This window comes from Pan paniscus, chromosome X, assembly GCF_029289425.2.
Source record: "Pan paniscus chromosome X, NHGRI_mPanPan1-v2.0_pri, whole genome shotgun sequence".
Lineage (NCBI taxonomy): Eukaryota > Metazoa > Chordata > Mammalia > Primates > Hominidae > Pan > Pan paniscus.
The window spans coordinates 153,949,260-153,972,744 of NC_073272.2; the positions used below are offsets into that span (position 1 = coordinate 153,949,260).

Consider the following 23,485-nt stretch of genomic DNA (forward strand, 5'->3'; position numbering starts at 1 on the left):
ATCCAACCAGGGGGGCGTGGTAGGGTGAGGGTGGGCGTGGAGGCTATGGCAGTGGGAGGAGGGAGTCCTGGGCCGGGACCAGGGAGGCCCTGGGGAAAGGAAGGGAAACAGGAGGCCAGGGGAGGCCTGGGGGAAAGGGGGAGGGGGAGGAAGTCCCCTCCTGGCCAGGTCACTCCCAGAGGCTGGGCTGGGCCAGGGCAGGGCAGCCGATGGAGAGCAGATCTGAGCACCCAGCCACCTTCACGCCACCGCCCAGCTGCCCAGGAGCCCAGCCAGGTAAGGGGCTGCGCCTGCCCACCCCCCTGCCCAGTCCCCAGCCCTCGGATGGTGGCCTCTCTCGGCCTCGGTTGGGGCAGGGGAGTTCTGCGTGTCTGTGTGGGGTGCCCACTCCCAAACCCGGGACTCATGGGCTGCCTGGGGGATCCTGGGTTCTGTGCATCCGTCTGTCTGACCATCCCTCTCAATCTTCCCTGCCCAGGACTGGCCATACTGCCACCGCACACGTGCACACACGCCAACAGGCACCTGCCATGCTGGCATCTCTATAAGGGCTCCAGTCCAGAGACCCTGGGCCATTGAACTTGCTCCTCAGGCAGAGGCTGAGTCCGCACATCACCTCCAGGCCCTCAGAACACCTGCCCCGGCCCCACCATGCTCATGGCGTCCACCACTTCCGGTAAGGCTTGCCCTTCCATGAGTCCGGTGGGCAGAGTGGGTTTGACGATTCAGGGAAGCCCCTCTTTCTAAAGACCTCCTTCACCCTCACCTCTGGGTGTGTCTCTCCAGGCTGCCAATGAGTGGGGAGGGGAGCACAGCCCCACTTCCCCGCCAGGGCTGGGGCTGGGGCTGGGGCTGCCCTTCCTTCTGGACTGCATGAACCTGGGGTGTGTATCCCTCATAACATGGCTTTCCTGGAGTCCCCTCTGCTAGGAGCCAGGAAGTGGGTGTCCGGATGGGGGCACGGGAGGCAGGCCTGAGTCCCCCTGCACAGCACCCTGTCTAACCAGGCCCTCTTCCCGACCCCTGCCCAGCTGTGCCTGGGCATCCCTCTCTGCCCAGCCTGCCCAGCAACAGCAGCCAGGAGAGGCCACTGGACACCCGGGACCCGCTGCTAGCCCGGGCGGAGCTGGCGCTGCTCTCCATAGTCTTTGTGGCTGTGGCCCTGAGCAATGGCCTGGTGCTCGCGGCCCTAGCTCGGCGGGGCCGGCGGGGCCACTGGGCACCCATACACGTCTTCATTGGCCACTTGTGCCTGGCCGACCTGGCCGTGGCTCTGTTCCAAGTGCTGCCCCAGCTGGCCTGGAAGGCCACCGACCGCTTCCGTGGGCCAGATGCCCTGTGTCGGGCCGTGAAGTATCTGCAGATGGTGGGCATGTATGCCTCCTCCTACATGATCCTGGCCATGACGCTGGACCGCCACCGTGCCATCTGCCGTCCCATGCTGGCGTACCGCCATGGAAGTGGGGCTCACTGGAACCGGCCAGTGCTAGTGGCTTGGGCCTTCTCGCTCCTTCTCAGCCTGCCCCAGCTCTTCATCTTCGCCCAGCGCAACGTGGAAAGTGGCAGCGGGGTCACTGACTGCTGGGCCTGCTTTGCGGAGCCCTGGGGCCGTCGCACCTATGTCACCTGGATTGCCCTGATGGTGTTCGTGGCACCTACCCTGGGTATCGCCGCCTGCCAGGTGCTCATCTTCCGGGAGATTCATGCCAGTCTGGTGCCAGGGCCATCAGAGAGGCCTGGGGGGCGCCGCAGGGGACGCCGGACAGGCAGCCCCGGTGAGGGAGCCCACGTGTCAGCAGCTGTGGCCAAGACTGTGAGGATGACGCTAGTGATTGTGGTCGTCTATGTGCTGTGCTGGGCACCCTTCTTCCTGGTGCAGCTGTGGGCCGCGTGGGACCCGGAGGCACCTCTGGAAGGTGGGTGTAGCCGTGGCTAGGGCTGATGGGGCCACTTGGGCTTGGCCGCGTGCCCCTGTGCCCCACCAGCCATCCTGAACCCAGCCTAGATCCTCCACCTCCACAGGGGCGCCCTTCGTGCTGCTCATGTTGCTGGCCAGCCTCAACAGCTGCACCAACCCCTGGATCTATGCATCTTTCAGCAGCAGTGTCTCCTCAGAGCTGCGAAGCTTGCTCTGCTGTGCCCGGGGACGCACCCCACCCAGCCTGGGTCCCCAAGATGAGTCCTGCACCACCGCCAGCTCCTCCCTGGCCAAGGACACTTCATCGTGAGGAGCTGTTGGGTGTCTTGCCTCTAGAGGCTTTGAGAAGCTCAGCTGCCTTCCTGGGGCTGGTCCTGGGGGCCACTGGGAGGGGGACCCATGGAGAATTGGCCAGAGCCTGTGGCCCCGAGGCTGGGACACTGTGTGGCCCTAGACAAGCCACAGCCCCTGCCTGGGTCTCCACATCCCCAGCTGTATGAGGAGAGCTTCAGGCCCCAGGACTGTGGGGGCCCCACAGGTCAGCTCACTGAGCTGGGTGTAGGAGGGGCTGCAGCAGAGGCCCGAGGAGTGGCAGGAAAGAGGGAGCAGGTGCCCCCAGGTGAGACAGCGGTCCCAGGGGCCTGAAAAGGAAGGACCAGGCTGGGGCCAGGGGACCTTCCTGTCTCCGCCTTTCTAATCCCTCTCTCCTCATTCTCTCCCTAATAAAAATTGGAGCTCATTTTCCACATGGCAAGGGGTCTCCTTGGATCCGGGTAACGGTGGGTGTGGAGGCAGCACAGAGACATACACAGACTCCCCACACACACCCACAGTCACGTGCACAGCTCTGGAATCCATGGCACAGGCAGCCAAGTCTTCAAAGCTGCAGGACCCCTGGGGAAGCTGTTCTCACCTCCAGCACCCACCTGCCCACCCGAGACAGAGAGCTGGCTCCCATCGGGGAATCAACACGAGGTCTTTATGAATCACCACCCAGCCCTGCCAGGCATCTGAGCAAGGGTACCCGCCACCCAGCAGCCACTGATCAGCCTTCCACAAAGCTGCAGAAGAGGGCTTTCCCCAGCATCCTTCCTCAGCTGCCTCCAAAAGGGGCCTGGGCCAGGGCTGAGGGGCAGGCAAGATGTGGAGCGGGCATCCCTGTGTGCATGGCCCCATCCCACCTCTCTGCACAGGGTGAAGTGCAGGCACCCTGCACTTGCTGGACAGGGCTGGAGAGAAGCAAGGGGGCTGGGGAGAGTGGCCGGTCCAGCGGGTAGCCGCCGGGGGCACGCATCTCCAGCAGCGGCACCTCAGTGTGGCTTGGGGGTCGTGTCTAGGCCCTGGGGGTGGGAAGCTGAGGGTGAGGCTGGGGCCCCAGGGCCCCGGGAGAAGCCTTTGTTCCTGCCCAGGCGGCTGCTGGGCGGGGCCTTTGGGCTTCGGGGCCCAGGACTGGGAGAGGTGGTAGATGCTGGCCCAAGGCCCTGGCGGACAGAGGTCTTTCCCAAGAGCTCCTTAAACACAGAGTCCATGTTCTGTGCCACAGCCTAGCGGAGGGGAAAGAAAGGGAGAGTGACCAGTGAGTTCCCCCCACTGACCCTGCCCAAGACCCACCTGAGTTCCTCCCACTCCCAAAGCAAGCCCTCAGCCAACATCCCCAGTCCCTCAGCCTCCAGGTCACTCTCCCCCACTTTGCACCTGGCATCCCTCCTGTCCCTTTTGGTGTCTCTGTCACAGTCTCCTCTGAGGACAGCAATTCCTTGGTTTAGCCCGGAAGTGGGGACCCCCCTCTTCTCGCCCCCACTCTTTCCCTGGCAGAGATCACAGTCCCCTGCCCATGGCCTCAGGGACCGCCAGCGTGCGGGGACTCCCCAGTCAATGTCCTCCCATGGCGTCTCCTGGCTGCCCTGTCCCTGGCTCCCGCTCCTGCTCCTCCGTGTCTACCGGACCCTCCCTGGGCTCCCTGGGCCTGGGGGCTTGGCCACACCTGGGACACCCGCATGTTCTTGGGCTCTCTCCTCCTTGGGCTTAGCAACTGTCCCGCGGGCTTCCACGTTCAGCCCGACAGTGTTCACAGGGCCCATGGTACAGAGCACGGAGCAGGGTCCCCCAGGTTGTGCGCTTGCCAGGGCCACATCTTGAGCCTTCGCTCTGCTCCTTCGAGAGCCGCTGCTGCCCCACCCCAATCCCCAACCAGCCACCCCCTCCTGCCTCCCTGCCATCTGTCCCTTTCATCCTCCCTGGCATGCCAAGCGCCTGCCATGGCACCGCCTGTTACCTAGCCCAGCTACAAATGCCAGCCTTGAATCTGCCCTGGAGTCCCTTGCCTCTACCAGGTAAACAGCCTTAACTCAGCCCTGCCACTCCCTGCTCTGAAGCTGAACATGAATCCCAACGTGCAAGCCAGGTGTCTTCTGTCCCTCTCATCCCTGCCTCCGTAGCCATCCCTCTCCATCCCCACCCGCCCTCACATCTTTGCCTTCCTGCCCTCCACAGGCTCTGCCTTGGGCCTGTGTGTCTGGCGGCAGGTTCCCTTGAGCTAAGGCCAGGGAGGGCAAGGACTGGAACCTCGAGGAGGGAGGAGTTTGGCTTCCAAGGGGAGGCAGAGATCCCCCAGGACAGATGTCCCTCACCTGCCACACACCCACTCTCACCTTATCCACCTCCACGTGTTGCTCTGGGGAGGCTGGGACCAAGCAGCGTCGTCTGTGTCCAGAGGGTCCCATGGCCTCAGGTGAGGTGCATGGCTCTGGCCTGCAGGACAGACAGGGAGCCTGGTGGGGGCCCTGGGAAGTCCCTGAGCTAGCTGGGCAGTGGCTCCTCCCATCCTGGGGTGTGGCCAAGGAAAGGAGGCTGGCCCAGTGGTCCCCAAGCTCCTCTAGAGCCTCTCCCTGTCACAAGCTGGGTCATTCTGTCACGTCCTCATCTGCCAACTCCTCCCACTCCCACTGGGCCAAAGCCTGACCCCAGTCCCCTCTGGCCTAGAACAGCACATGTGTGGGCCCCCTGAGCCCCGTCTTCTTGCTCACCGGTGGACCAGCTCTGATGCCAGGAGGCCCTCGGGACTGCTCCCAGACTCCCCTGCAGTCTGCAGCCCTGCGCCCACCACCTGCTTCTCCGTCCTGCGGTGGGAAGGACCGGCCTGTTTCGAGTGCTCCTCCCCTGCACGGGGTCCAGGGCCAGCAGCCTCCGCGCCAGCCAGGAGTGGTCAGAGAGGCTCTGTTCTCTGGCCCAGCCCAGACCTTCAGAATCTAACTTGGGGTCGGGGGAGGGGTGGATGAAGGGGAGGTGCGGAGACTCCGGGAGCCCTGGGGCCCGAGGGCGCCGCTCACTCACCCGGCGGGCAGCGTGATATACTTGTGGGGGATGAGGCCCCGCATGCCGTTGTGCTCCCCCCGCCACCAGTCGCTCGAGGCCCTCTCGTGCAGCCGCAGTACGTCCCCCCGCCGGAAGCTCAGCTCCTGGGCTGTGCGGCCCGTGTAGGCAAAGCAGGCCACAGCCTCCACGACCCCCTCCAGGTCTGGAGAGGAGAGGGGGTCCAAGCTGTGGGAGGGGGTGTGGACACTAGGGTGGGGACAGGGTGGGGCTCTCTGCCCATCGCCCTCACCATCCTCCTGTGCGGGCATCTCGGCTTCCAGCTCCGGCTCATTGTCCGCCCCCAGGCTCTCCAGCTGGGCATCCCTGAGGTTCAGGGCAGAGCGAGGCAGATGAGGGGGGCTCTTCTCCAGTGGACCCCCCAGTCCCCTCGGCAGCACCAAGGGTGTACCCCAGGCAGCTGGCGGAAGGTGGTGCCATGCACTTCTCGTAGACGGGGCCAGGCAGCGAGGTCAGGGGCGGGAAGACCCGATCGGGCTGCACTATGAGCGTCTGCACCAGCTGGTTCACCCGGCCCTGCAGCGCCACCGGGTCCTGCCCAGCGGGCACCGGTAGCAGCGTGGGCCCGAAGCACACGGCCAGGTTGTAGGGGTCCATCATGTTCTCATCGCTGTACTGGGCCAGGCTGGGGGGACACGCACATCACAAGCAGAGAGCCCGCACCCCGAGTCCCCCTGTCCCCTCGACCCCTGGCCCCCACCCCAGCACTCGCCCCGCAGCACTCACTGGTTGAGGAAGGTGAAGAGGTAGCGCAGAACCACCAGCACCGGCGCGGGCAGCCGCCACAGCAGGCGGCTCACGTGCTCCACCCTCTCCGCTGTGGCCTCCAGCTCTGTGGCCAAAGCCGCCAAGAGAGAGCCGCGTGAGCGGGGCTGCCCTAGCAAGTGCCCTACCCCCGCCAGCCTCAGGCCCCAGCCTCACCCGAAGAAGCCAGCAGCTCGCCGAACAGGTCTGGGGGGAAGAGTGGGGGCTCCAGGCTCCGGAAGTAGAGCTTCAGCACCCCGGCCACCGAGTCCAGGTCGTGGGCAGTGCAGCCCTCCACCAGTGGGTCCTCCCCTGCAGATGGGCGAGTGGTGCGGTAGGGGGAGGAAGCTGGTGACATCTGCCCGAGCCCCCACCCCCGCCCGCCCTGCCCGTCCCCACCTCTCTCGAAGGCATCACGGATCTCTGAGACCCGGAGCTGGGCACCCGATACCCGGAAGATGCCTTCATGCTGCAGGCCTGTGGGAGGACAAGGAGCTGGTGGGCACTGAGCATCTTCCCCAGCCCCTCCAGGATGGCCTCCCATGCCAGGTGCTGGGAACTGGGTGCTGGGTGCCAGGACATCGGGAGGGGCTGGGTCCTGCTTACCATTGAGGTTGATGAAGCGAATGCAGCTCTCCACCACCAGGGGCACAGGCTGGCCTGAGCTCTGGGGACAGAGGGTGTTTACTTCACCATGGACACAGCATGCCCTGTGTTGTCATTCAATTGCTTTTTTTTTTTTTTTTTTTGAGACAAGGTCTCACTCTGTCACCCAGGCTGAAGTGCACTGGCGTGATCTCGGCTCACTGCAGCCTCAGCTTCCGGGGCTCAAGTGATACTCCTGCCTCAAGCTCCCCAATGGTGGGATTACAGGCATGAGCCACCGCACCAGGCTGAGTGCTTTTATTTTCTCTGAAGAACACATCATCATTGTCGGCACAGAGGCTTAGCACACCGTTTGTTAGATCCACTCCTAGGTGTCTGATATTTTTGATGAGGTTTTAGGCAGTGCCTTACGTTTTCTTTGCAAATTGTTGCTGGAATATACAAATGCAATTGAATTCTGTACACCAATCTTGAATCAAGTAACATTTCAAAACTCAAGCTGGGTGTGGTGGCTCATGCCTGTAATCCCAGCACTTTGGGAGGCCAAGGGAGGAGGATCACCTGAGGTCAGAAGTTCGAGACCAACCTGACCAACATGGTGAAACCTCACCTCTACTAAAAATATAAAAATTAGCCAGGTGTGATGGTGCACACAGCTACTTGGGAGGCTGAGGCATGAGAATCGCTTGAACCCCAGCAGGTGGGAGGTGAAGGTTGCAGCGAGCTGAGATCGTGCCACTGCACTCCAGCCTGGGCAACAGTGCAAGAACCAGTCTCAACAAATAAAAAAAAAAAAGAAAGAAAGAAACTCAAACTGCTCGTTTAAAGAATCTGTTGATTCTTTTGAATATGCTACATGCATAACCACATCACTGAAAATGACGATATCAGTTCTGATCTTCTGGTATTCTCCATGCCTGGCCCTCTCTGATGCTTGCTTGCTTCTTTTCTTTTCTTTCTCTCTCTTTTCCTTCCTTCCTTCTTTCCTTCCCTCTGTCTCTCTCTCTTTCTTTCTTTCACTGGGATTACAGGCACGTGCCACCATGCCTGGCTAATTTTTGTATTTTCAGTAGAGACGGGGTTTCACCATGTTGCCCAGGCTGGTCTCGAACACCTGGGCTGAAGGGATCTGCCCACCTCGGCCTCCCAAAGAGCTGGGATTACAGGTGTGAGCCACCGTGCCTGGCCCCCTGTGATGCTTTCTGATCTCAGTATTAGTTTTCTGATCTTTCTTGCTTCCCCTTATTTCACTGTCCAGGACCCCCAGTACCATGCTGGCCAGAAGTCGCAGGGGAGAAGCTCTCAATATCTCGCCCCTAAAAATGCCGCTGCCCCAGGTTTTCTGTACGTTCTCATTACTAGTTAAGGATGCTCCCTTCAATCAGCGGAGGCTATAGGGGAGCCCAACAGTGGCGTGGAAGAGGCCCACCCAGAAAGGGACAGTTGATGACTGATTGAGAGTGGAGGACCCTGGGATCAGGCAGCTGCTCCGGCCACTGAGGTGACCCAGAGCTGAAGAAAGATCAACATGTACAGGTGGGCTGGCAAGTGGGGCAAAGCTAGTACCTGGATAAACTTCTCCATGTCTCCCCCAAAGAGTCTCTGGTTATACTGGGAGCTGGGGCGGGGGTGGCGGCTCTTCTGGAATTTTCTCTGTGTGTACTGGGTCCTGCAGTGAATGGGAGCTGGCTCTGAGGGGGCCAGGCGTGGAGAATAGGGTGCCCCACCCCCCAGGCCAGCCAAGCAGGCCTCTAATTCTCTGAAGTTATTCCACAATCCAGTGCGAAAACTGGGAAAGTGAGGCCCAGGGGATTGGGCAGCTGAGCTGGGCCCCAGGAAGAGAAGAGATGGCGGACCGTCGCAGGGCCCCAGCCCCTCAGGAAGGACTCACCAAGACACCTCCTGCTCCTCCTTGTCACCTGTGGGGTGGGAGAACATTGGTCTGCCTCTCAGGCCAGGGGTGTTCAAGGCATCCCAGAGAGAAAGGTGTGGATAAGAGCCAAGGACAGGCGGGAGGGGAGGACCGTGGGCTAGATAGGGTCCTGGGCAGGGGAGAGGCGGGGAAGGGGGCAGCACTGGGCCCACCTCGCTGAAGGGCCTCCTGCAGCTTCTCGTGCTTGGCCTGCAGCTTGGCGAGGATGCTCCGTCCACTCAGATACTCCTGGAGCTTCTGGGCAGCCCCAAGAAGAGCCCCAAGTGTTAGCCCTGGCTTGAGCCCCTCCCTCTGCCCCAGCAATGCCCCCACGGGTCCCGCCCACCAGCCCAGCCCTCCCCACCGTGAGGTAGAAGGTTTCGGTCTCCTGCTGCTGGCCGCGCCTCCGGCCCGCCTGCCGGCTGCCTGGGTCTGAGCTGGTGGACTTGAGGGACTCGGTGGAGGGGCTGGTCTGGAAGGAATCAAGCACATCCCCGTCATCCGAGGCCACCACCTCCAGCAGGGCCTGCAGTGTTGCCTTCAGAGTCTTGTTCACCTGCAGAGGAGACCACACCAGGGTGGTAAGAGGTGGGGGACAGGGAGGGAGACAGGAAGTCCAAGTCAGAAGGAAGGGGCCAGAGGGAGGGGGGCAGGCAGGGCAGCCACTTCCAACAGCAGGCTGTACAGGCTCCAGGCCCTCGTCTCCCTCTAACCCCCGGTGGGCTGCCCAGACCTCCTCTGTCTCAATGGTCTGTCGGTCCAGGCGGCTCTGGATGTTCTGGGCTCTGGGCAGAATCTCATCCCGCAGCTCCATTTCAACGCAGATCTCAGCCACCTGCAGAGGGCGGCGGCCAGGGGGCTAAGGGCTGGGCTTGGGCAGTAGGTGCCAAGATCCCCGGGGCATAAGGGAAGCAAGCACCCTTTTGTGGCCTGGCGGCCGGGCACAGGACCACCAGCCCAGACGCTCAGCTGAAGAATGGCAGAAGTGAACACACGCGTCCAAACCAAGACTTGTCCACAGAGGTTCATGGCGGCACCACTCATCCGACTGACGGATGGCTAAACTCAGCGCGGTCTACCCACAGAATGGAAGAGGATTCAGCCACGAGAAGGAATGAATCCACTTATGTAAAGTGTCCAGCCAGGCAAATCCATAGAGACAGGAAGCAGAGTGGGTGCCAGCTGGAGTAGTGGGGTGCCAGTGGGGCTGGAGAGGGGAACGGGGAGTAGTGGCTAATGGCTCCTTTAGGGGGTGACAAAAATGTTCTGGAATTACATGGTGATGGCTGCACAACTCTGAATATACTAAAAACCACCGAATTGTACACTTCACAGTGGTGAATTTTATGGTATATGAATCGTACCTTAATAAAACTCTTTATTTAAAACAGAATGGTGGCCCGGCGCAGTGGCTCACGCCTCTAATCCAAGCACTTTGGGAGGCTGAGGCGGATGGATTATCTGAGCTCAGGAGTTGGAGACCAGCCTGGCCAACATGGTGAAACCCTGTCTCCGCTAAAAATACAAAAAATTAACTGGGCACAGTGGCATGCACCTGTAGTCCCAGCTACTTGGGAGGCTGAGGCAGGGGAATCGCTTGAACCCGGGAGGCAGAGGTTGCAGTGAGCCAAGATGGAGCCATTGCACTCCAGCCTGGGCGACAGAGCGAGACGCCATCTCAAAATAAAATAAAATGAAATAGAATGGTAAGGAAGACTGGGGTCTGAGACAGAACAGGGAGAGCCCAGCCCCACGTCTTCTAGGGAAAGGAGTGGACAGAAAAACTGCTCACTCTAACTGGGCAGACATAAATTTCCCTGTGGCAAGATGAGAGCAGCTTGCCTCATGGGCAGAGTGGGAACCAACGCTTTAGAAAGGAAGGAATTACTCTTTTAAGCATGTAAACATCTAGAAAATTGACATTACACTTAAAATTGAGAGTGAGGATTCAGCTGTGGCTAAACACGTGCCCTGCTCTCCATCTCCACCAAGCCCCGCCGTACAGGACTGCATGAAGGCGCAAGTCATAGAGTAGAAAGTAAGGCCATTTTGAGATGGGCTCCAACATGGCTGACCCTTGAGGACATGGGACTCAGTGAAAGGAGCCAGTCACAGAGAGGCCCGCACTGTAGGATTCCACTCCTGTGAGGGGCCTCAAAGGAGAGCCGTGAACTCTGTAGAGACGGACAGTGGAAGGGTGGGTGCCAGGGGCTGGGGGGTGGGGAGTTGGGGTTGAACGGGGCCAGAGCTTCAGTTTGGGAAGATGAACAAGTTCTGCGGCTGGATGGTGGTGATGGCTGCACAGCACCATGAATGTGCTTCTGCCCCTGGGCCGCACACTTAAAAATGGTGAACGTGGTATGTTTTATGCTATGTGTATTCTGCCACACCTTTTTTTAAAAGTCCATCTAGGCTGGACTGGCTCACACCTGCAATCCCAGCACTTTGGGAGGCCGAGGCGGGTGGATCACTTGAGCCCAGGAGTTTGAGACCAGCCTTGGCAATATGGTAAAACCCTGACTCTACCAAAAACACAAAAATTATCCTGTCTCATAACCTGGTCTCAAAATAAATAAATAAATAAGTAGATTAAAAATAATTGTTTTTAAAGTACAAATCTTAGCCACGCATGGTGGCATGCACCTATAGTCCCAGCTACTCAGGAGGAGGCTCAGGCAGGAGGATGGCTTGAGCCCAGGAGTTGGAGGCTGCAGTGAGCTATGATCACACCACTGTACTCCAGCCTGGACAACACAGCCAGACCCTCTCTCTAGAGAAAAAATAAGTGTATGCATACTCTGGGGAATATTGAAATTTTATCCCTCCTCTAAACTCACACGATCAGCAGAAAACTAACAATTTGCTCTCTGGAAAGGATATAGCAGGGATTTTGGACTCAGGGACACTGGTCCCAGATGAGGAAGATGAGAGAACACAGCAGCCCCACCATCGGAAGCTGGCCTGGTCCTATCAGCCCGGCCTCAGTGCTGTCCTGCTGAACACCGGAAATGACCCAGAGCATCAACATCAGGCAAGGCCACTGTGTGACCTTGATGGGCGAAGACAGAAACAAGACCACTCTGCGATCACGCATGAGTGAGGACAAAATCAAGAACTTCTTCCGAGCCACAAAATCATCCCTCCATCCTGGCTAATGTAAGTGACTGTGACTTCCTTGCATCACTTCAGCCTCCATCACTGTCTCTTTCTAGATAAGATTAATCAAGACATCCAATCATACAATTACCCTGCTTCCAGAAGGCATCCAATCCAGGACCAAGCCCCACTTACCTGGGCCCTCCCCCAGATCCCCTAAAGCAAGCCCAAGTCCTCTAAGGCCTTTCCACTACCCTCTCACTGAGAGGCCCCAGGCTCCCCACGGAGCAGGGCTCCCTCCAGCAATGGAGATTATAGGGCTGTTCCTGCTAGGCTTTGGCTGGAGGGTGTGGAACTAAAACCAGGTAGTTCCAAGGAAATCCACACAGCAGAGTGAGCCCCCAGCCCTCTCACCCCCTCTCCTCCCTAGACAGGGTCAGAAGAGTTTCTACTGGGGAAACTGGCTGGGCCAGGAGGAAACACCACAGACACCCACATTTGTGGGGTATGTGTTCAGGCCTCTTCTTAAATATGAACTGATGGCCAAGAATCACCAAACAGACACGATCAGCAGAAAACTAACTATTTGCTCTCTGGAAAGGATATAGCAGGGATTTTGGACTCACGAACAAAAGCAAGAAAATAGAGCAAATGCAGGAACAGGAGAAAACAAAAAACATTTCAGGCCGGGCATGGTGGCTCACGCCTGTAATCCCAGCACTTTGGGAGGCTGAGGCAAGCAGATCACCTGAAGTCATGAGCTCGAGACAAGCCTGGCCAACATGGTGAAACCCTGTCTCAACTAAAAAATAAAAATAAAAGGGTCGGGCACGGTGGCCCACACCTGTAATCCCAGCACTTTGGGAGGCCGAGGCGGGCGGATCACCTGAGGTCAGGAGTTCAAGACCAGCCTGGACAATATGGTGAAACCCTGTCTCTACTTAAAATACAAAAATCAGCCAGGCGTGGTGGCGGGCACCTGTAGTCCCAGCTACTCGGGAGGCTGAGGCAGGAGAATTGCTTGAACCTGGGAGGCAGAGGTTGCAGTGAGCCGACATTGCGCCACTGCACTCTAGCCTGGGCGACAGAGAAAGACTCTGTCTCAAAAAATAGATAAATAAAATAAATTAAATTTAAAAAATTAAAAAATTAGCCAGGTGTGGTGGCAAGTGCCTGTAATTCCAGCTACTTGGGAGGCTGAGGCAGGAGAATCACTTGAACCCAGGAGGCGAAGTTTGCAGTGGGTCAAGATCGTGCCACTGCACTCCAGCCTGGGCGACAAGGGGGAAACTCTATCTCAAAAAAAATAAAAGTTTCAGAAAGATTCAAGAAGTACTGTATTCATGAAATAAGAATAAAGGGTTGGCCGGGCACAGTGGCACACCTGTAATCCCAGCACTTTGGGAGGCCGAGGCAGGCCAATTGCTTGAGCCCAGGAGTTTGAGACCAGCCTGGGCAACATGGTGAAACTCCCTTGCTACAAAATATAGAAAAATTAGCCTGGCGTTGTAGTGCAGGCCTGTAGTCCCAGCTACTTGGGAAGCTGAGGTGGGAGGACCAGAAGGTTGCATCTGCAGTGAGCCCCTGCACTCCAGCCGAGGGGACAGAGTGAGACCCTGTTTCAAAAACAAAACAGAACAGAACAAAACAAAGAATACAGACATTTTCAGATGTGCAAAGTCAGGAAACCCTTGGTGAAGGCGTCACCAAAATAAGGGTATCAAACTAAGAAAGCTGCTGCCGTGGAATCCGGAAACAGAGCACTGGGCAGAAGTGAAGCACTCCAGACTGGAAGGCTCTGGGGGAGGGTGCAGAGGAGAAGGTTGACCTCACAGGTGCCTGGTGTGGAGGACAGTGCTGGGACGAGGTAGCGATCAACTCCTAGCAATGGGCATGTTCTAGCAAGCAGCATTCCTGAGGCAAGAGAGTTATAAATTCCAGAAGAAAAGGAAAAATTGTCCAAGGAAGGACATGTGATCCTAATACAGTACATGGCTCAGCTGCCAACAGTACCTGTTGTCATGGTGATTTAAACATTGAATGTTAATTTAGCCAAAAATTCTGGGATAAGCCCACTGGAAGAACAAGATGCAGGGAAGCGTGTGGTGGCTGTGAGAGATGCTGGTGGCACTGGGTCATCATTGGCCAATGGAAAATGGCTGCTTGACGCCGGGAGGTGGGTGGCTGTTTCTGGGGGTGGGAGCTGGGAACGGGAGGGGTGGGTTAGGGAGCAGCTGTGACGCCATCGGAAGCCCTGGTGATGCCGGACTCTTCGTAAAGTTCCAAGTCGGCCCGAAAGGGGCCCAATGTAATCCCAGATCATTGACAATGCACATCAGGATAAACTGCTGCAGGAAAAACTAGCTCGACAGAGAAGGATAAAGAAGCCCCATTCCATCTTACTGCCAAGTTTGTGTCACGAAATTTAAAAACACAGAGAAACCAGCCTAGAACAATGTATGGGCAGCTACACGGCTGCCTGCTGCACGGTTTGAACAGTTAGTGTCTTGCCCTCCTTGGCCATTGCGGGGGTGCACCCTTGGAGTGAGGCTGCAAATGGAAGTGGGACACTTCTCTAGCTGCCGCACTGCCTGAGACCATGGAGAACTTGGATTCCTGAGCAAAGTGTTGGTCATGCCACTCCACTGCCCACCATTACAGTGAAGGCCAGAGAATGCCAAGGCCAGCAGGGGGTGACCCTCACCTCATCCCCATCATGGGGGTGGTAGTCAAAGCGCAGCGGGGGACAGAAGACGGTAGCATGCACCTCGAGAACCTTGGCTTTGTCCCCTGGAGGATCCAGGGCCTCCACAGCTTCTTCCAGGCTGCCCAGGCCCTGCACTTGGGAGGCTTGGGTGCGGCTCTCAGCGGCCGTGTAGCTCCGGAGCACCTGCCCCAGGGCCAGGTGGAACCCTGTGTCACAGCACTGAGGAGGAAACAAGGAGATGCTTGGGTAGGTCCTGGAGCCACAGCTTCCCAGCCCCGGGGCACCAGGCACCTTTTCCCACCTGCCCACCAAGGACTCACGTCCATGACGTCCAAGACGTCATGCAGGTAGTAGTTACTGACAGCAGCGTTGACACTGGCCAGGCTAAGCAGGTACTCGTTGCGCGCCTTTGTGCACTTGAGTTTGTGCTCCATGAACTTGGCCTGCCGCTACTCAAGACAATGCAAGCGTGCCAGGGTCACGCACGTGGCCAGCCCCTATCTCTAGCCTTTCATGTAATGCCCATCGCCTCCCCTCCCACTGTGGACAACTACACCTGAACTGGTCAAGCCCAGAAGTCCTGCTGCCTTCCCCACGCCACAGTCCACAGTGTGCTCAGCCCAGTGCCAGGAGGTGACTTGATTCCCCGGCTGTTCACCCGCCACTTGCCTTGGTTCGAGCCACAACATTCCCCACAGAAGTGGGGGATGACACAGAACTATTCACAGATACCTGATGAGTGGAAGGTGCGCACATGGCACCCCACCATGGAGGGTGCACGAGAAACCCAGCTTGGAGCCAGCACACAGGTGCACAGCTGGAAGCGGCCACAGGCCTCTGCGGGGGCCAGAGCTGAGGGGGAACGAGCACCCCAAAGGGTAGGGACAGATCATCAAGAGCCATGAAACAGAACCTGCTGGCACCTGGGTTCTAAAACTGGCACTCTATTTTTTTTTTTTTTTTTTGAGACAGAGTCTCGCTCTGTCGCCCAGGCTGGAGTACAGTGGCGCAATCTTAGATCACTGCAACCTCCGCCTCCTGTGTTCAAGTGATTCTCCCGCCTCAGCCTCCCAAGTAGCTGGGATGACAGGCACCCGCCATCATGCCCGGCTAATTTTTGTATTTTTAGTAGAGATGGGGTTTCACCATGTTGGCCACACTGATCTTGAACTCCTGACTTCGTGATCCACCCACCTCAGCCTCCCAAAGTGCTAGGATTACAGGCGTGAGTCACCGCACCTGGCTAAAGCTGGCACGCTAACCACAGCAGCCAGGGAGACCTTCCCCCAACACAGCCAAACTCTGTCATTTCCCCTAAGAACACCTGAGATGCCCAACTCCCTCCTCTGCTCCCAGAGTCCCAGAGACCATGACTGTCAGCCACGCACAGCCTGGCGGCTCCATCCAGGCATTTCCCAGCCTCCCCACTCTCTGTACTGGGCTCACCTCGAAGGCCCTTTCTCCGTGCGTGTCACCCCATCACCCACCCTAAGTGTCTTCTTGCCCCCTCTGAAACCTTACGGAATGGCTGGCGGAACAGCAGAGCTGCAGGGGCCCCGCTCGGAGCGTGGAGAGGCTGCATGGGGCTGTCCAGGGCCAGGCGACTGTTTTCCCCGCTCTCTCAGGCCCTGGGAGCCTTCCGTATGGAATCCCTGGAACCTGATGGCACTGTCCTGCCACTCCTGCCCTCCCCTGCACCCAGCCCTGACTTCCCCCTCAGCACAGCAGGTCCTAGTTAGGGCCCATGGCCCATAGGCCTGCGTCTGAGGTGCCCTCCAGGCCCACCTTCTCCACCAGCCTCCCTCCCTTCTTGAGGGAGCTCTTGCGGAGGGGCCCTGCCTCAGTGGCACCAGCGGTGGTGGTGGGGACACTCCGGCCTGCCCGCTTCTCCTCCTGCCGCTCGGCCTCCCGGAGCTTGGCCTCGGCATTCACGCTCTCCATGTGATATGCCTGGTACGTCTTCTTGGCCTGCAGGGAGACCCAAAGCAAGGTGGTGCTGGTGAAGGCCACGGCTGGGCCAGCCCCCAGCCCTCTACCCCTGCCCCTCTGGAACTTGGACCTCAGAGCTGGGCGATCCCATGTGAGCACTTAGCCTAACGCCCTGTGCCTAGGGAGAGAGGGCCTTTGCCCCTAGGTGCGTGCTTCTCCCTGAGCCTGGCTTGGGGTGATGTGATGGTCTGGCGGTGTTCCTCCCCCACTGTGAGTGGCATTTCTCCCTGGACCATTGGGGCAGGCCCCTCCCCAGCCCTTTCCTCACCGTCTGGAGCTCTGAGACCACCTCCAGGAGCTCATCCTGCAGCTGCTGCTCCAGATCCCTGCTCTAGAGGCAGAGGCAAGGGTGAGCACGGCACTGCCCAGAGCGGCCCCGCCAGGCACTGGAAGCTCTGCCCAGCTCAAGCCCCATCTGGGGGGCACACAGGTTCGCTCTGCCTGCTCCCCACCTGGCCTCCAGTGCCCTCCCAGCCACAGTGCCTCCTGATCCCAAAGCCTCGAACACTTCCCGTGGCCCAGGATGAGAGCCTCACCTTCTTGACCAGGCGCCCCACGTCCTCTGCAATGTGACTCAGGCGCTGGGCCAGGGGCCCGGCCAGCACCTCACTCAGGGCCGCGCTCTCCCGGCTCTGCTGCCGCGTGTGCTGCAGCAGCACCGCCCAGCAGTGCAAGGGCGACAGGAGGGACGGCTCCTTCCTGGGGGTAGAGGGGCACTGAGACCTGGGAGCGGAGCTTGGGCCCTGCCGTGGCCCCCCTGCCAGCACATCACCTACCGGAAGCTTTGGTGCTCCCGGCTGCTCCCCAGGCGGCCTCCACGGCTGGAGAAGCGCTCGGCCAGCTTTTCCAGGCCCCGGGAGTATTCCAGCTCCACCTCAGCGCGGCGCCGCATGAACTCTGCCAGTTCCTGCAGCAACTCCCGCCGCAGCTCGCCCTGCAGCTCCAGGCAGCGCAGCTGCTCGCTCAGCTGCCAGCGCATCTCTGTGGGGGGAACCATGGCTCAGGCCTGGCCAGCACGCCCTGCCTGGGTCAGCCAGGCCAGCGTGGGATGGGAGAGGCAGAGGCACACAGACCCCAGTCCCGTCCGCTCTGAGGGCTCCTTTGGACCCAGCCTAGGCTGAGGGCAGGAGCTAAGAGGGGAGGAAAGAAGCTAGGCCCCTGCAGGCAGATCTGGCCTCAGCTGTCCAGCCGACCTCTGCGCTGAGGCCAACAGATGGCCAGAGCCACCCGGTTGAGGGGGAAGGGGAAGGGTGTCCCAGAGAGAGGGGAGAGCCGCCCCACCGCCAGCCAGGCACCTTTCAGTTTGGCTTCCTGTCTCTCCCTCGTTCCTGGAAAGCCTCTGAATGGTTTCCCCTGCGACTTCCTTTCCCCCCGGTACCCAGGCTCCGGGAGGTGGCAGCCTCCCTTGCAAACACACGGATACACAACACACAGATCACAGTGCTGCTCAGGGCAAGGCTGCAGCGATCTCGCAGTCTCAGTGGCTGGGGAAGCCTGCCCTCAGGCCCCAGGGGAAAGGACAGTCCAGTGAGGGCTGGGAGCCAGGGAGAGCTGATCCGGCCTTGTAAGTGAAAGAATGGGGCAGGGAGCTAGCCCCCGTCTTCTGACCCCACTTCCCACTCCCAATCACCCCCCGCCCCACCTGTGCATTCCCCCACCCTGCAGAGAGAGTCACACCCAGGGCCCCATACTGCCGGCCTTTTGACACCCTATCACTGGCTTGATTTGGCAACGCTGCTTCCCCCACACAGGCCTGAAGCAAAGAAGTGCCTGTCCAGCAAGTTTAAGCAACCTGCGGAAGACACTTTTGCCATCTCCTGAGTGCCCGTCCCGAGTAAATAAGATGCTAGCTCAGCTTCTGGCCAGCAGGCTGCCCACCTACTCATCTCCATCCACATCCCCAGGGAGGGACATGAATTGATTTCCTCATTCAGCAGAATGTTGATTATGCACCCATTCTGTGGCAGGCACGTTTTAAATACAGAGGCAAAGAGGTTTGACCAAGTGTCTGCCCTCTTGGAGCTGGGATTGGAATGGGGCACGAACACATATCAGAATGCCCAGGAGTGATGGGTGCGGAGAAGATGAACCCACAAAGCAAGATCAGAGCCAGGGGTGGGTGGGGACAGGGAGGACCTCTTTTTTCAAGAACACGCCGCATCGTTGGAGCAGAAGGCTGGAGCTGGCTGTACGTGGGCAGTAGGGGGAGTCCGAGAGACCAGTAGGGACAGACGGCACAGAGCCCGGGGTCTGGGCAGAGCTCCCAGCTGGACTCCGAGTGAGAGAGGAGCCACAGTAGTGGGGTGATGTGGTCCAGCTTCGTTTTCAGGGCCCCCTCACACTGCCAGGTGGAGCCCAGGTGGCAGCTACCGTGCTAGTCCAGGCAAAAGACGGCAGGATTCAGACCAGCAGCAGCGAGGGAGGACTCCGCTGAGAAGAGCTCAATCCCATTGGATTTCTGTTCCGCCAGTGACTTCCCAGGGGCTGTTGCATGGGGACCCTGTGGGTTCGGCCTGCCCAGCATCCCTACCTCCTCCCCTGATCTCCTATTGGAGAATGTCCCCTTCCTAGTCTCAGCCCCCTTGACTCCAGGTGCCCCAGCCCTGGCTGCATGCGTCACCCATCCCTCTGTCCCTCCACTCCCTGCCCCCACCAGACTAGCCAGGTGAGGGACCCAGGAGCCTGATCCTTCCAATTGAATTACTGAACAGGAGAGCTCTTCCCACCGGCAGATCAAGCTGGGTAAGTGGAAGCCTGGGGCACGGGACCTCCCGACAGAGCAGGGCAGAGCCCACGATGCCAACTGAGACAGATGGGGAGTGTCTTCATCCTATCTGAGGCTGGCCTCCTGTGGTTAACTCGTCAGCTCCAAGGCCAGGTGGGGTGGGCGCTAATGCCATTTGAAATCAGGAGAGTCCTCACTGAATCAGTTTAACGTTTTGTTTTGATTTTTTGTTTTGAGACGGAGGATGTTGCCCAGGCTGGAGTACAGTGGCGCGATCTCGGCTCACTGCAACCTCCGCCTCCCGGGTTCAAGCGATTCTCCCGCCTCAGCCTCCCGAGTAGCTGGGACTACAGGGGCGCACCACCACACCCAGCTAATTTTTGTATTTTTAGTAGAGACAGGGTTTCATCATGTTGGCCAGACTGGGTCTCGAACTCCTGACCTCAGGTGATCCGCCCGCCTCGGCCTCCCAAAGTGCTGGGATTACAGACGTGAGCCACCACGCCTGGCCCAGTTTAACATTTTTTGATAAAAGTAAATTTCATTTCATTCCAAGAAAGGTGTTAGACAACTGCACGCCTCACTGGCCCTCTGGAGCCTGCCCTGCCCTGCTTCCCCCAGAGGAATACAATCCCTGGGGACTTATGACAACTGAACAGTGCAGAAGGAACCAGCAGAGGGAACCGCTGCCTTTCTTCATCACTGCCGGCAGCAAAAGCTGACTGGAAGCCATGTCCTAGTCCAGATCCGGGCATGCACACCGGCTAGTGTTGAGCAGGCAACTTGTGAATTGCAAATTGATTGCATTGGTGGCTTTCCTGGCAGAGCTTTCGGATCTCAGTTCAGACAAACTCGTCAGCACACCCTGTCCTGACCTCCCCCTAAACTAGGGCTGGCCCTCTTCCGACCCCTTCTTGGCACCGTGCACTTTCCCTTTGTAGTGCTTATTATCATAATGTAAAGTCTATGTCTCCCCCACTAGACCCGTGAGCCATGTGAGGGCGGGGTGGCCACTGACGCCATTTGAAATCAGGGGAGTCCTCATTGAATCATTGCTTTTACTCTGGGTAAAAAGCCAGGGCTGGAGTCGGGGTTCTCTCTGGTACAGCAGTATACTCCCAGGGCCTGGGACAGCACAGATGTATAGGAAACATCTGGCAAAAGGAGAGCTGGAATCCATGTCTGCCTGAATTACAGAGCTGGGCCCCGGGCCCCACCAGCACTTCCTGTGAGCAAGGCATTTGGTCTCACTTCTGCTGACAAGCAAAACAGAAGAAAAGATGGTCTCCAAAACCACCGCTATGCTGACCTTTGAGAATTTAGGGTGTCAAGACAGTGACCCCGTTTTGTAGAATGGTAGGAAGCTTTTCCAGGGTGTGGGATGCAGACCCAGAGCAAGTGAGGAACCCTTAGACAGTCGTGCTCGAAACCCCAACTTTTCAGTGTGAAATCACTGACCCATATTTGCTGACTTAAGTTTTCCAAGTCTTTCAGCTTCATGGCATTTTGGGGAAGCAGGATGGAGATCATTACCTCCATCTGAGCAAGATGATGGCGAGGCTTGGAAAGCTGGCTCACCCTGTGTAGTCACCTCAAGCTGGCTCTGGACACAGGCTGCCTTTTCCAAAGGAGGACTGGAGCATACTTTGGTATAAATTGCTTGCACTGAATAATGATGTTAGAACCTACATCTCTGGGTTCAAAGGCACTTCAAGGGTCATTGCATTCTACGTCCTAGAAGTTGCAGTGCTGTATGACCACGGGCAAGTCACTGCACCTCTCTGAGCTTGTTTCCGTAATTGGTAAAATGGAGTGATTGAGAGTGATATGGACGAGCTGCTGGCACTGAGCTGCTGCCTCTTTCCTTTGCAAGAGTTACCATGCCCTGAATAAGATGGGCACAAGCTATTGGCTAAGAATTTGCAAAGCTGATTTGCATGTGATTTGCACATGGGTGTTTATCAGAACCCAGAGGTTCAATTTCAGAAGGCTGAGAAGCCAGCCCTGTTAAATCTCTCAACCAAGACTCACTGCGCCAGCTTGACCCAGAGACAGTGGCCCTCGCCTCTGCTCCCCCTCAGTGCTAAAGGGAGGCAAAAGGTGCTGAAGCTCCAGGGACTGCAGTGGGGTTACGGCCAGGTGATCTCCACCAATCCACTCACCCGGACTCCCTTACTCACCCCCCAGCCCAATTAAGGTGGTTGACTTCACTGTAGCTAAAATACTGCCTTCTGAGGGGCAGGTTGGTGCATCTGGCTCCCTTTTACCAGCGGCCACCAGTGTCTCCACTGAACCTTGGGTGAGAAGCGGTAGACCCAAGGAGGACAGAGACCAAAGGAAGGAAGACAGGAAAGAAGGAAGGGAAAATGGCAGGCGGTTGAGGCCAAATGGGCGTGGGGAGACAGGCAAGGGGCTCAGGCTCCCTCCTCCACCCCCGCTCCAGAGGTCGCTGGGGAGAGCATCGGGCCCTGGGCCAGCGCGGGGACGCTTGGAGCTCCCTCACGACCTTGGGTTCTCCGCAGGAAACGGGCTGGGAGCGCCCGGCGCCCTCTCACCTTTGACTTGCGTCTCATACTCAGCCTGCAGCCCCCGCTCCCGCCGCAGCTTCCCGTGAGCGGCCATGGCGGCCTCGCGGCCGCGCCGTCGAACCCCACTGCTCCCACGCGGCCGTGAGCGGGCCCGGCGCCGGGACTTGGGGGCGCTGCGGCCAGCACCCTGCGCGGGCTCCGCCCAGCCCCGCCCCCAGCGCGGCTCCCGGTGGGGCGGGGCGGCCCAGGGCTGGCACTGCCCGCGAGGGGCTCCTGGGGGGCAGGGCGCCCCTTCCAGCCCCACTGTGCCCCGGCCTTGCCGTCCCCTCCCATTGGGCCTGCACCTAGGCTGCCTTGTGCCCAAAGCCCCGCTGCCAAGCAGCCGGAGCAGGTGTGAGAGCCCCAACGTAAGCTGGCATCCCAGGCTGCCATCCCACCACCTCCAGAAGGCTGTCCCTGGTCACCACTGCCAGACTGTACCATTCACAGCGGGGCCGCTGGCCCACAGTACCAGTGGACATGAACACCATTGCTGCCCCAGGCTCTGGACTCCCCCTGGGTTGCCTCCTTCCCCCAGACATCGGATGGGGTCCTCCCTTCCCAAGTCAGCCCCCAGAGAGGCCCAGGGAGCCTTGAGAGCTGGGGTGGGAAGTTCAGAGGGGAGGGGGAAGGAAGGTCAGCACCAGAGAGCAGAACCTCAGCAGCTGGCTGCCGTTCCCTCCAGGCCCCCCTGGTAGGGGAGGAGAGTTCAGCTCCTGTTCCCCTTCTGCTCAGCCCCACAATTTCCCCATAGGCGGTTACCACTTCCTGCTGCCGGAAGAGACTGCTCTGCCTCCCTTCCCCTGCAGCTGCACCTGCCCGTCATAGGCCTAAGGGGGGCAGCCCCCTCGGAGTGAGGTCTTAGCTACCCTGGGGGCAAGTCTTGGGGCCTCCCTCATCCAGGGGTGGTGGGGCTTTCCTCCACCCTCTACCACAGGGCAGCAGCTTTTCTCCGGGAAATCGGGAAGGCAGGAGGCGGGAGGCGGGAGGCGGTTGACAAGCCAAGCAGACAACTGGCTTCAATTTGGTGGGAGGGAAATCCCTGGGGTATAGATGTGGGGAGAGAGGCAAGGCACTTGGGCACCAGGCGTGTGTTCCGAAGGCGGGCGTGGGGGCACTAGTGCAGGGGTACTAGGCGTGTGTGTGCACGGATGTCAGAGTCAGGCTCTGTGCAAATGCGGGCACACATGACCTTGACCTGCAGATCTGGGGAGGGGAGGCTGTGCGGGTACTTCCTGCCTTTCAACTGTGAGCAATTAATTCCCTTGCCCAGAAGGAAAAAAACACTCCCTCAGCTCCCCGCCCCCTTCTCCCAGTACCAAGGCCCTTCTCGAACACGTCGTCGTGTGCGTCTGCAGGACCTGGGGCTTCAAGGCCTGGAGCTAGCCAGACCCAGGACCTGGACTTCCAGCAGCTGGTCTCGGAAGTACCGATGTTCGAGTCCTCCAGCGAGACTAGAGAGCCTGCGCCCCTGCCCACAGCGCGCACAGCCGCACCCACACTCCAACCTGCTCCTGGTCGGGAGACTCACACGTCCCACCGCTGCCTCAGGCCAAGGGGAACCAGGGAGCCCCGCCTCTCACTAGCTGGCCCCAAAACATCTTGCCCCTCCATCCGAGCCCTGACTGGTCCCCAAAGGTCCCTCCACCCAGCAGAGCCAGCCACAGGGCTCAGGCAGGCAGGAAAGGCCTCAGGCAGGCAGGAAAGGCCTCAGTCGGTGCCTTCAAACGCTCTCTTCACTCCTTTTTTTACTCCAGAGCTATTCCTAGGATGCCCCATTCAGCCCGTACTTTAGGGCCTGAGTGTTGGGCCCTGGCTTTTAGGGCACTTGTTTGGCATTTAAGGCCCT

At 58.9% G+C, this 23,485-nt stretch overlaps 2 protein-coding genes across 6 annotated transcripts; one reads left to right on the top strand and one right to left on the bottom strand.

Annotated features, from left to right (window-relative positions):
- The first annotated feature begins 209 nt into the window (after nucleotides 1-209).
- Nucleotides 210-2,228, top strand: AVPR2 (arginine vasopressin receptor 2). Its single transcript, XM_055106214.3, has 3 exons — nucleotides 210-276; nucleotides 1,032-1,916; nucleotides 2,023-2,228. The coding sequence occupies exons 1-3, from the start codon at nucleotides 210-212 to the stop codon at nucleotides 2,226-2,228; spliced, it is 1,158 nt and encodes a 385-aa protein (XP_054962189.1).
- Nucleotides 2,229-2,877: 649 nt separating this feature from the next.
- Nucleotides 2,878-22,101, bottom strand: ARHGAP4 (Rho GTPase activating protein 4). Of its 5 annotated transcripts, XM_034949737.1 has the most exons (23): nucleotides 21,625-21,778; nucleotides 17,121-17,325; nucleotides 16,881-17,043; nucleotides 16,613-16,675; nucleotides 16,141-16,323; nucleotides 15,088-15,207; nucleotides 14,676-14,804; nucleotides 14,353-14,574; nucleotides 9,286-9,387; nucleotides 8,917-9,108; nucleotides 8,726-8,810; nucleotides 8,532-8,559; nucleotides 8,207-8,309; nucleotides 6,641-6,701; nucleotides 6,434-6,511; nucleotides 6,212-6,346; nucleotides 6,017-6,122; nucleotides 5,682-5,915; nucleotides 5,523-5,596; nucleotides 5,252-5,435; nucleotides 4,945-5,037; nucleotides 4,570-4,669; nucleotides 2,878-3,462 (listed from the first exon to the last, which is right to left on the bottom strand). In XM_034949737.1, exons 1-23 carry the CDS (start codon nucleotides 21,689-21,691, stop codon nucleotides 3,229-3,231), a joined length of 2,961 nt encoding a protein of 986 aa, XP_034805628.1. In that variant the 5' UTR covers nucleotides 21,692-21,778; the 3' UTR covers nucleotides 2,878-3,228. The 5 variants fall into 5 exon arrangements, with proteins under 5 accessions (XP_034805628.1, XP_034805627.1, XP_003804875.1 ...); XM_034949736.4 differs by lacking the exons at nucleotides 15,088-15,207; nucleotides 21,625-21,778 and adding an exon at nucleotides 22,078-22,101; XM_003804827.3 differs by lacking the exon at nucleotides 15,088-15,207 and having other exon boundaries at nucleotides 21,625-21,783.
- Between the last annotated feature and the right edge of the window lie 1,384 nt (nucleotides 22,102-23,485).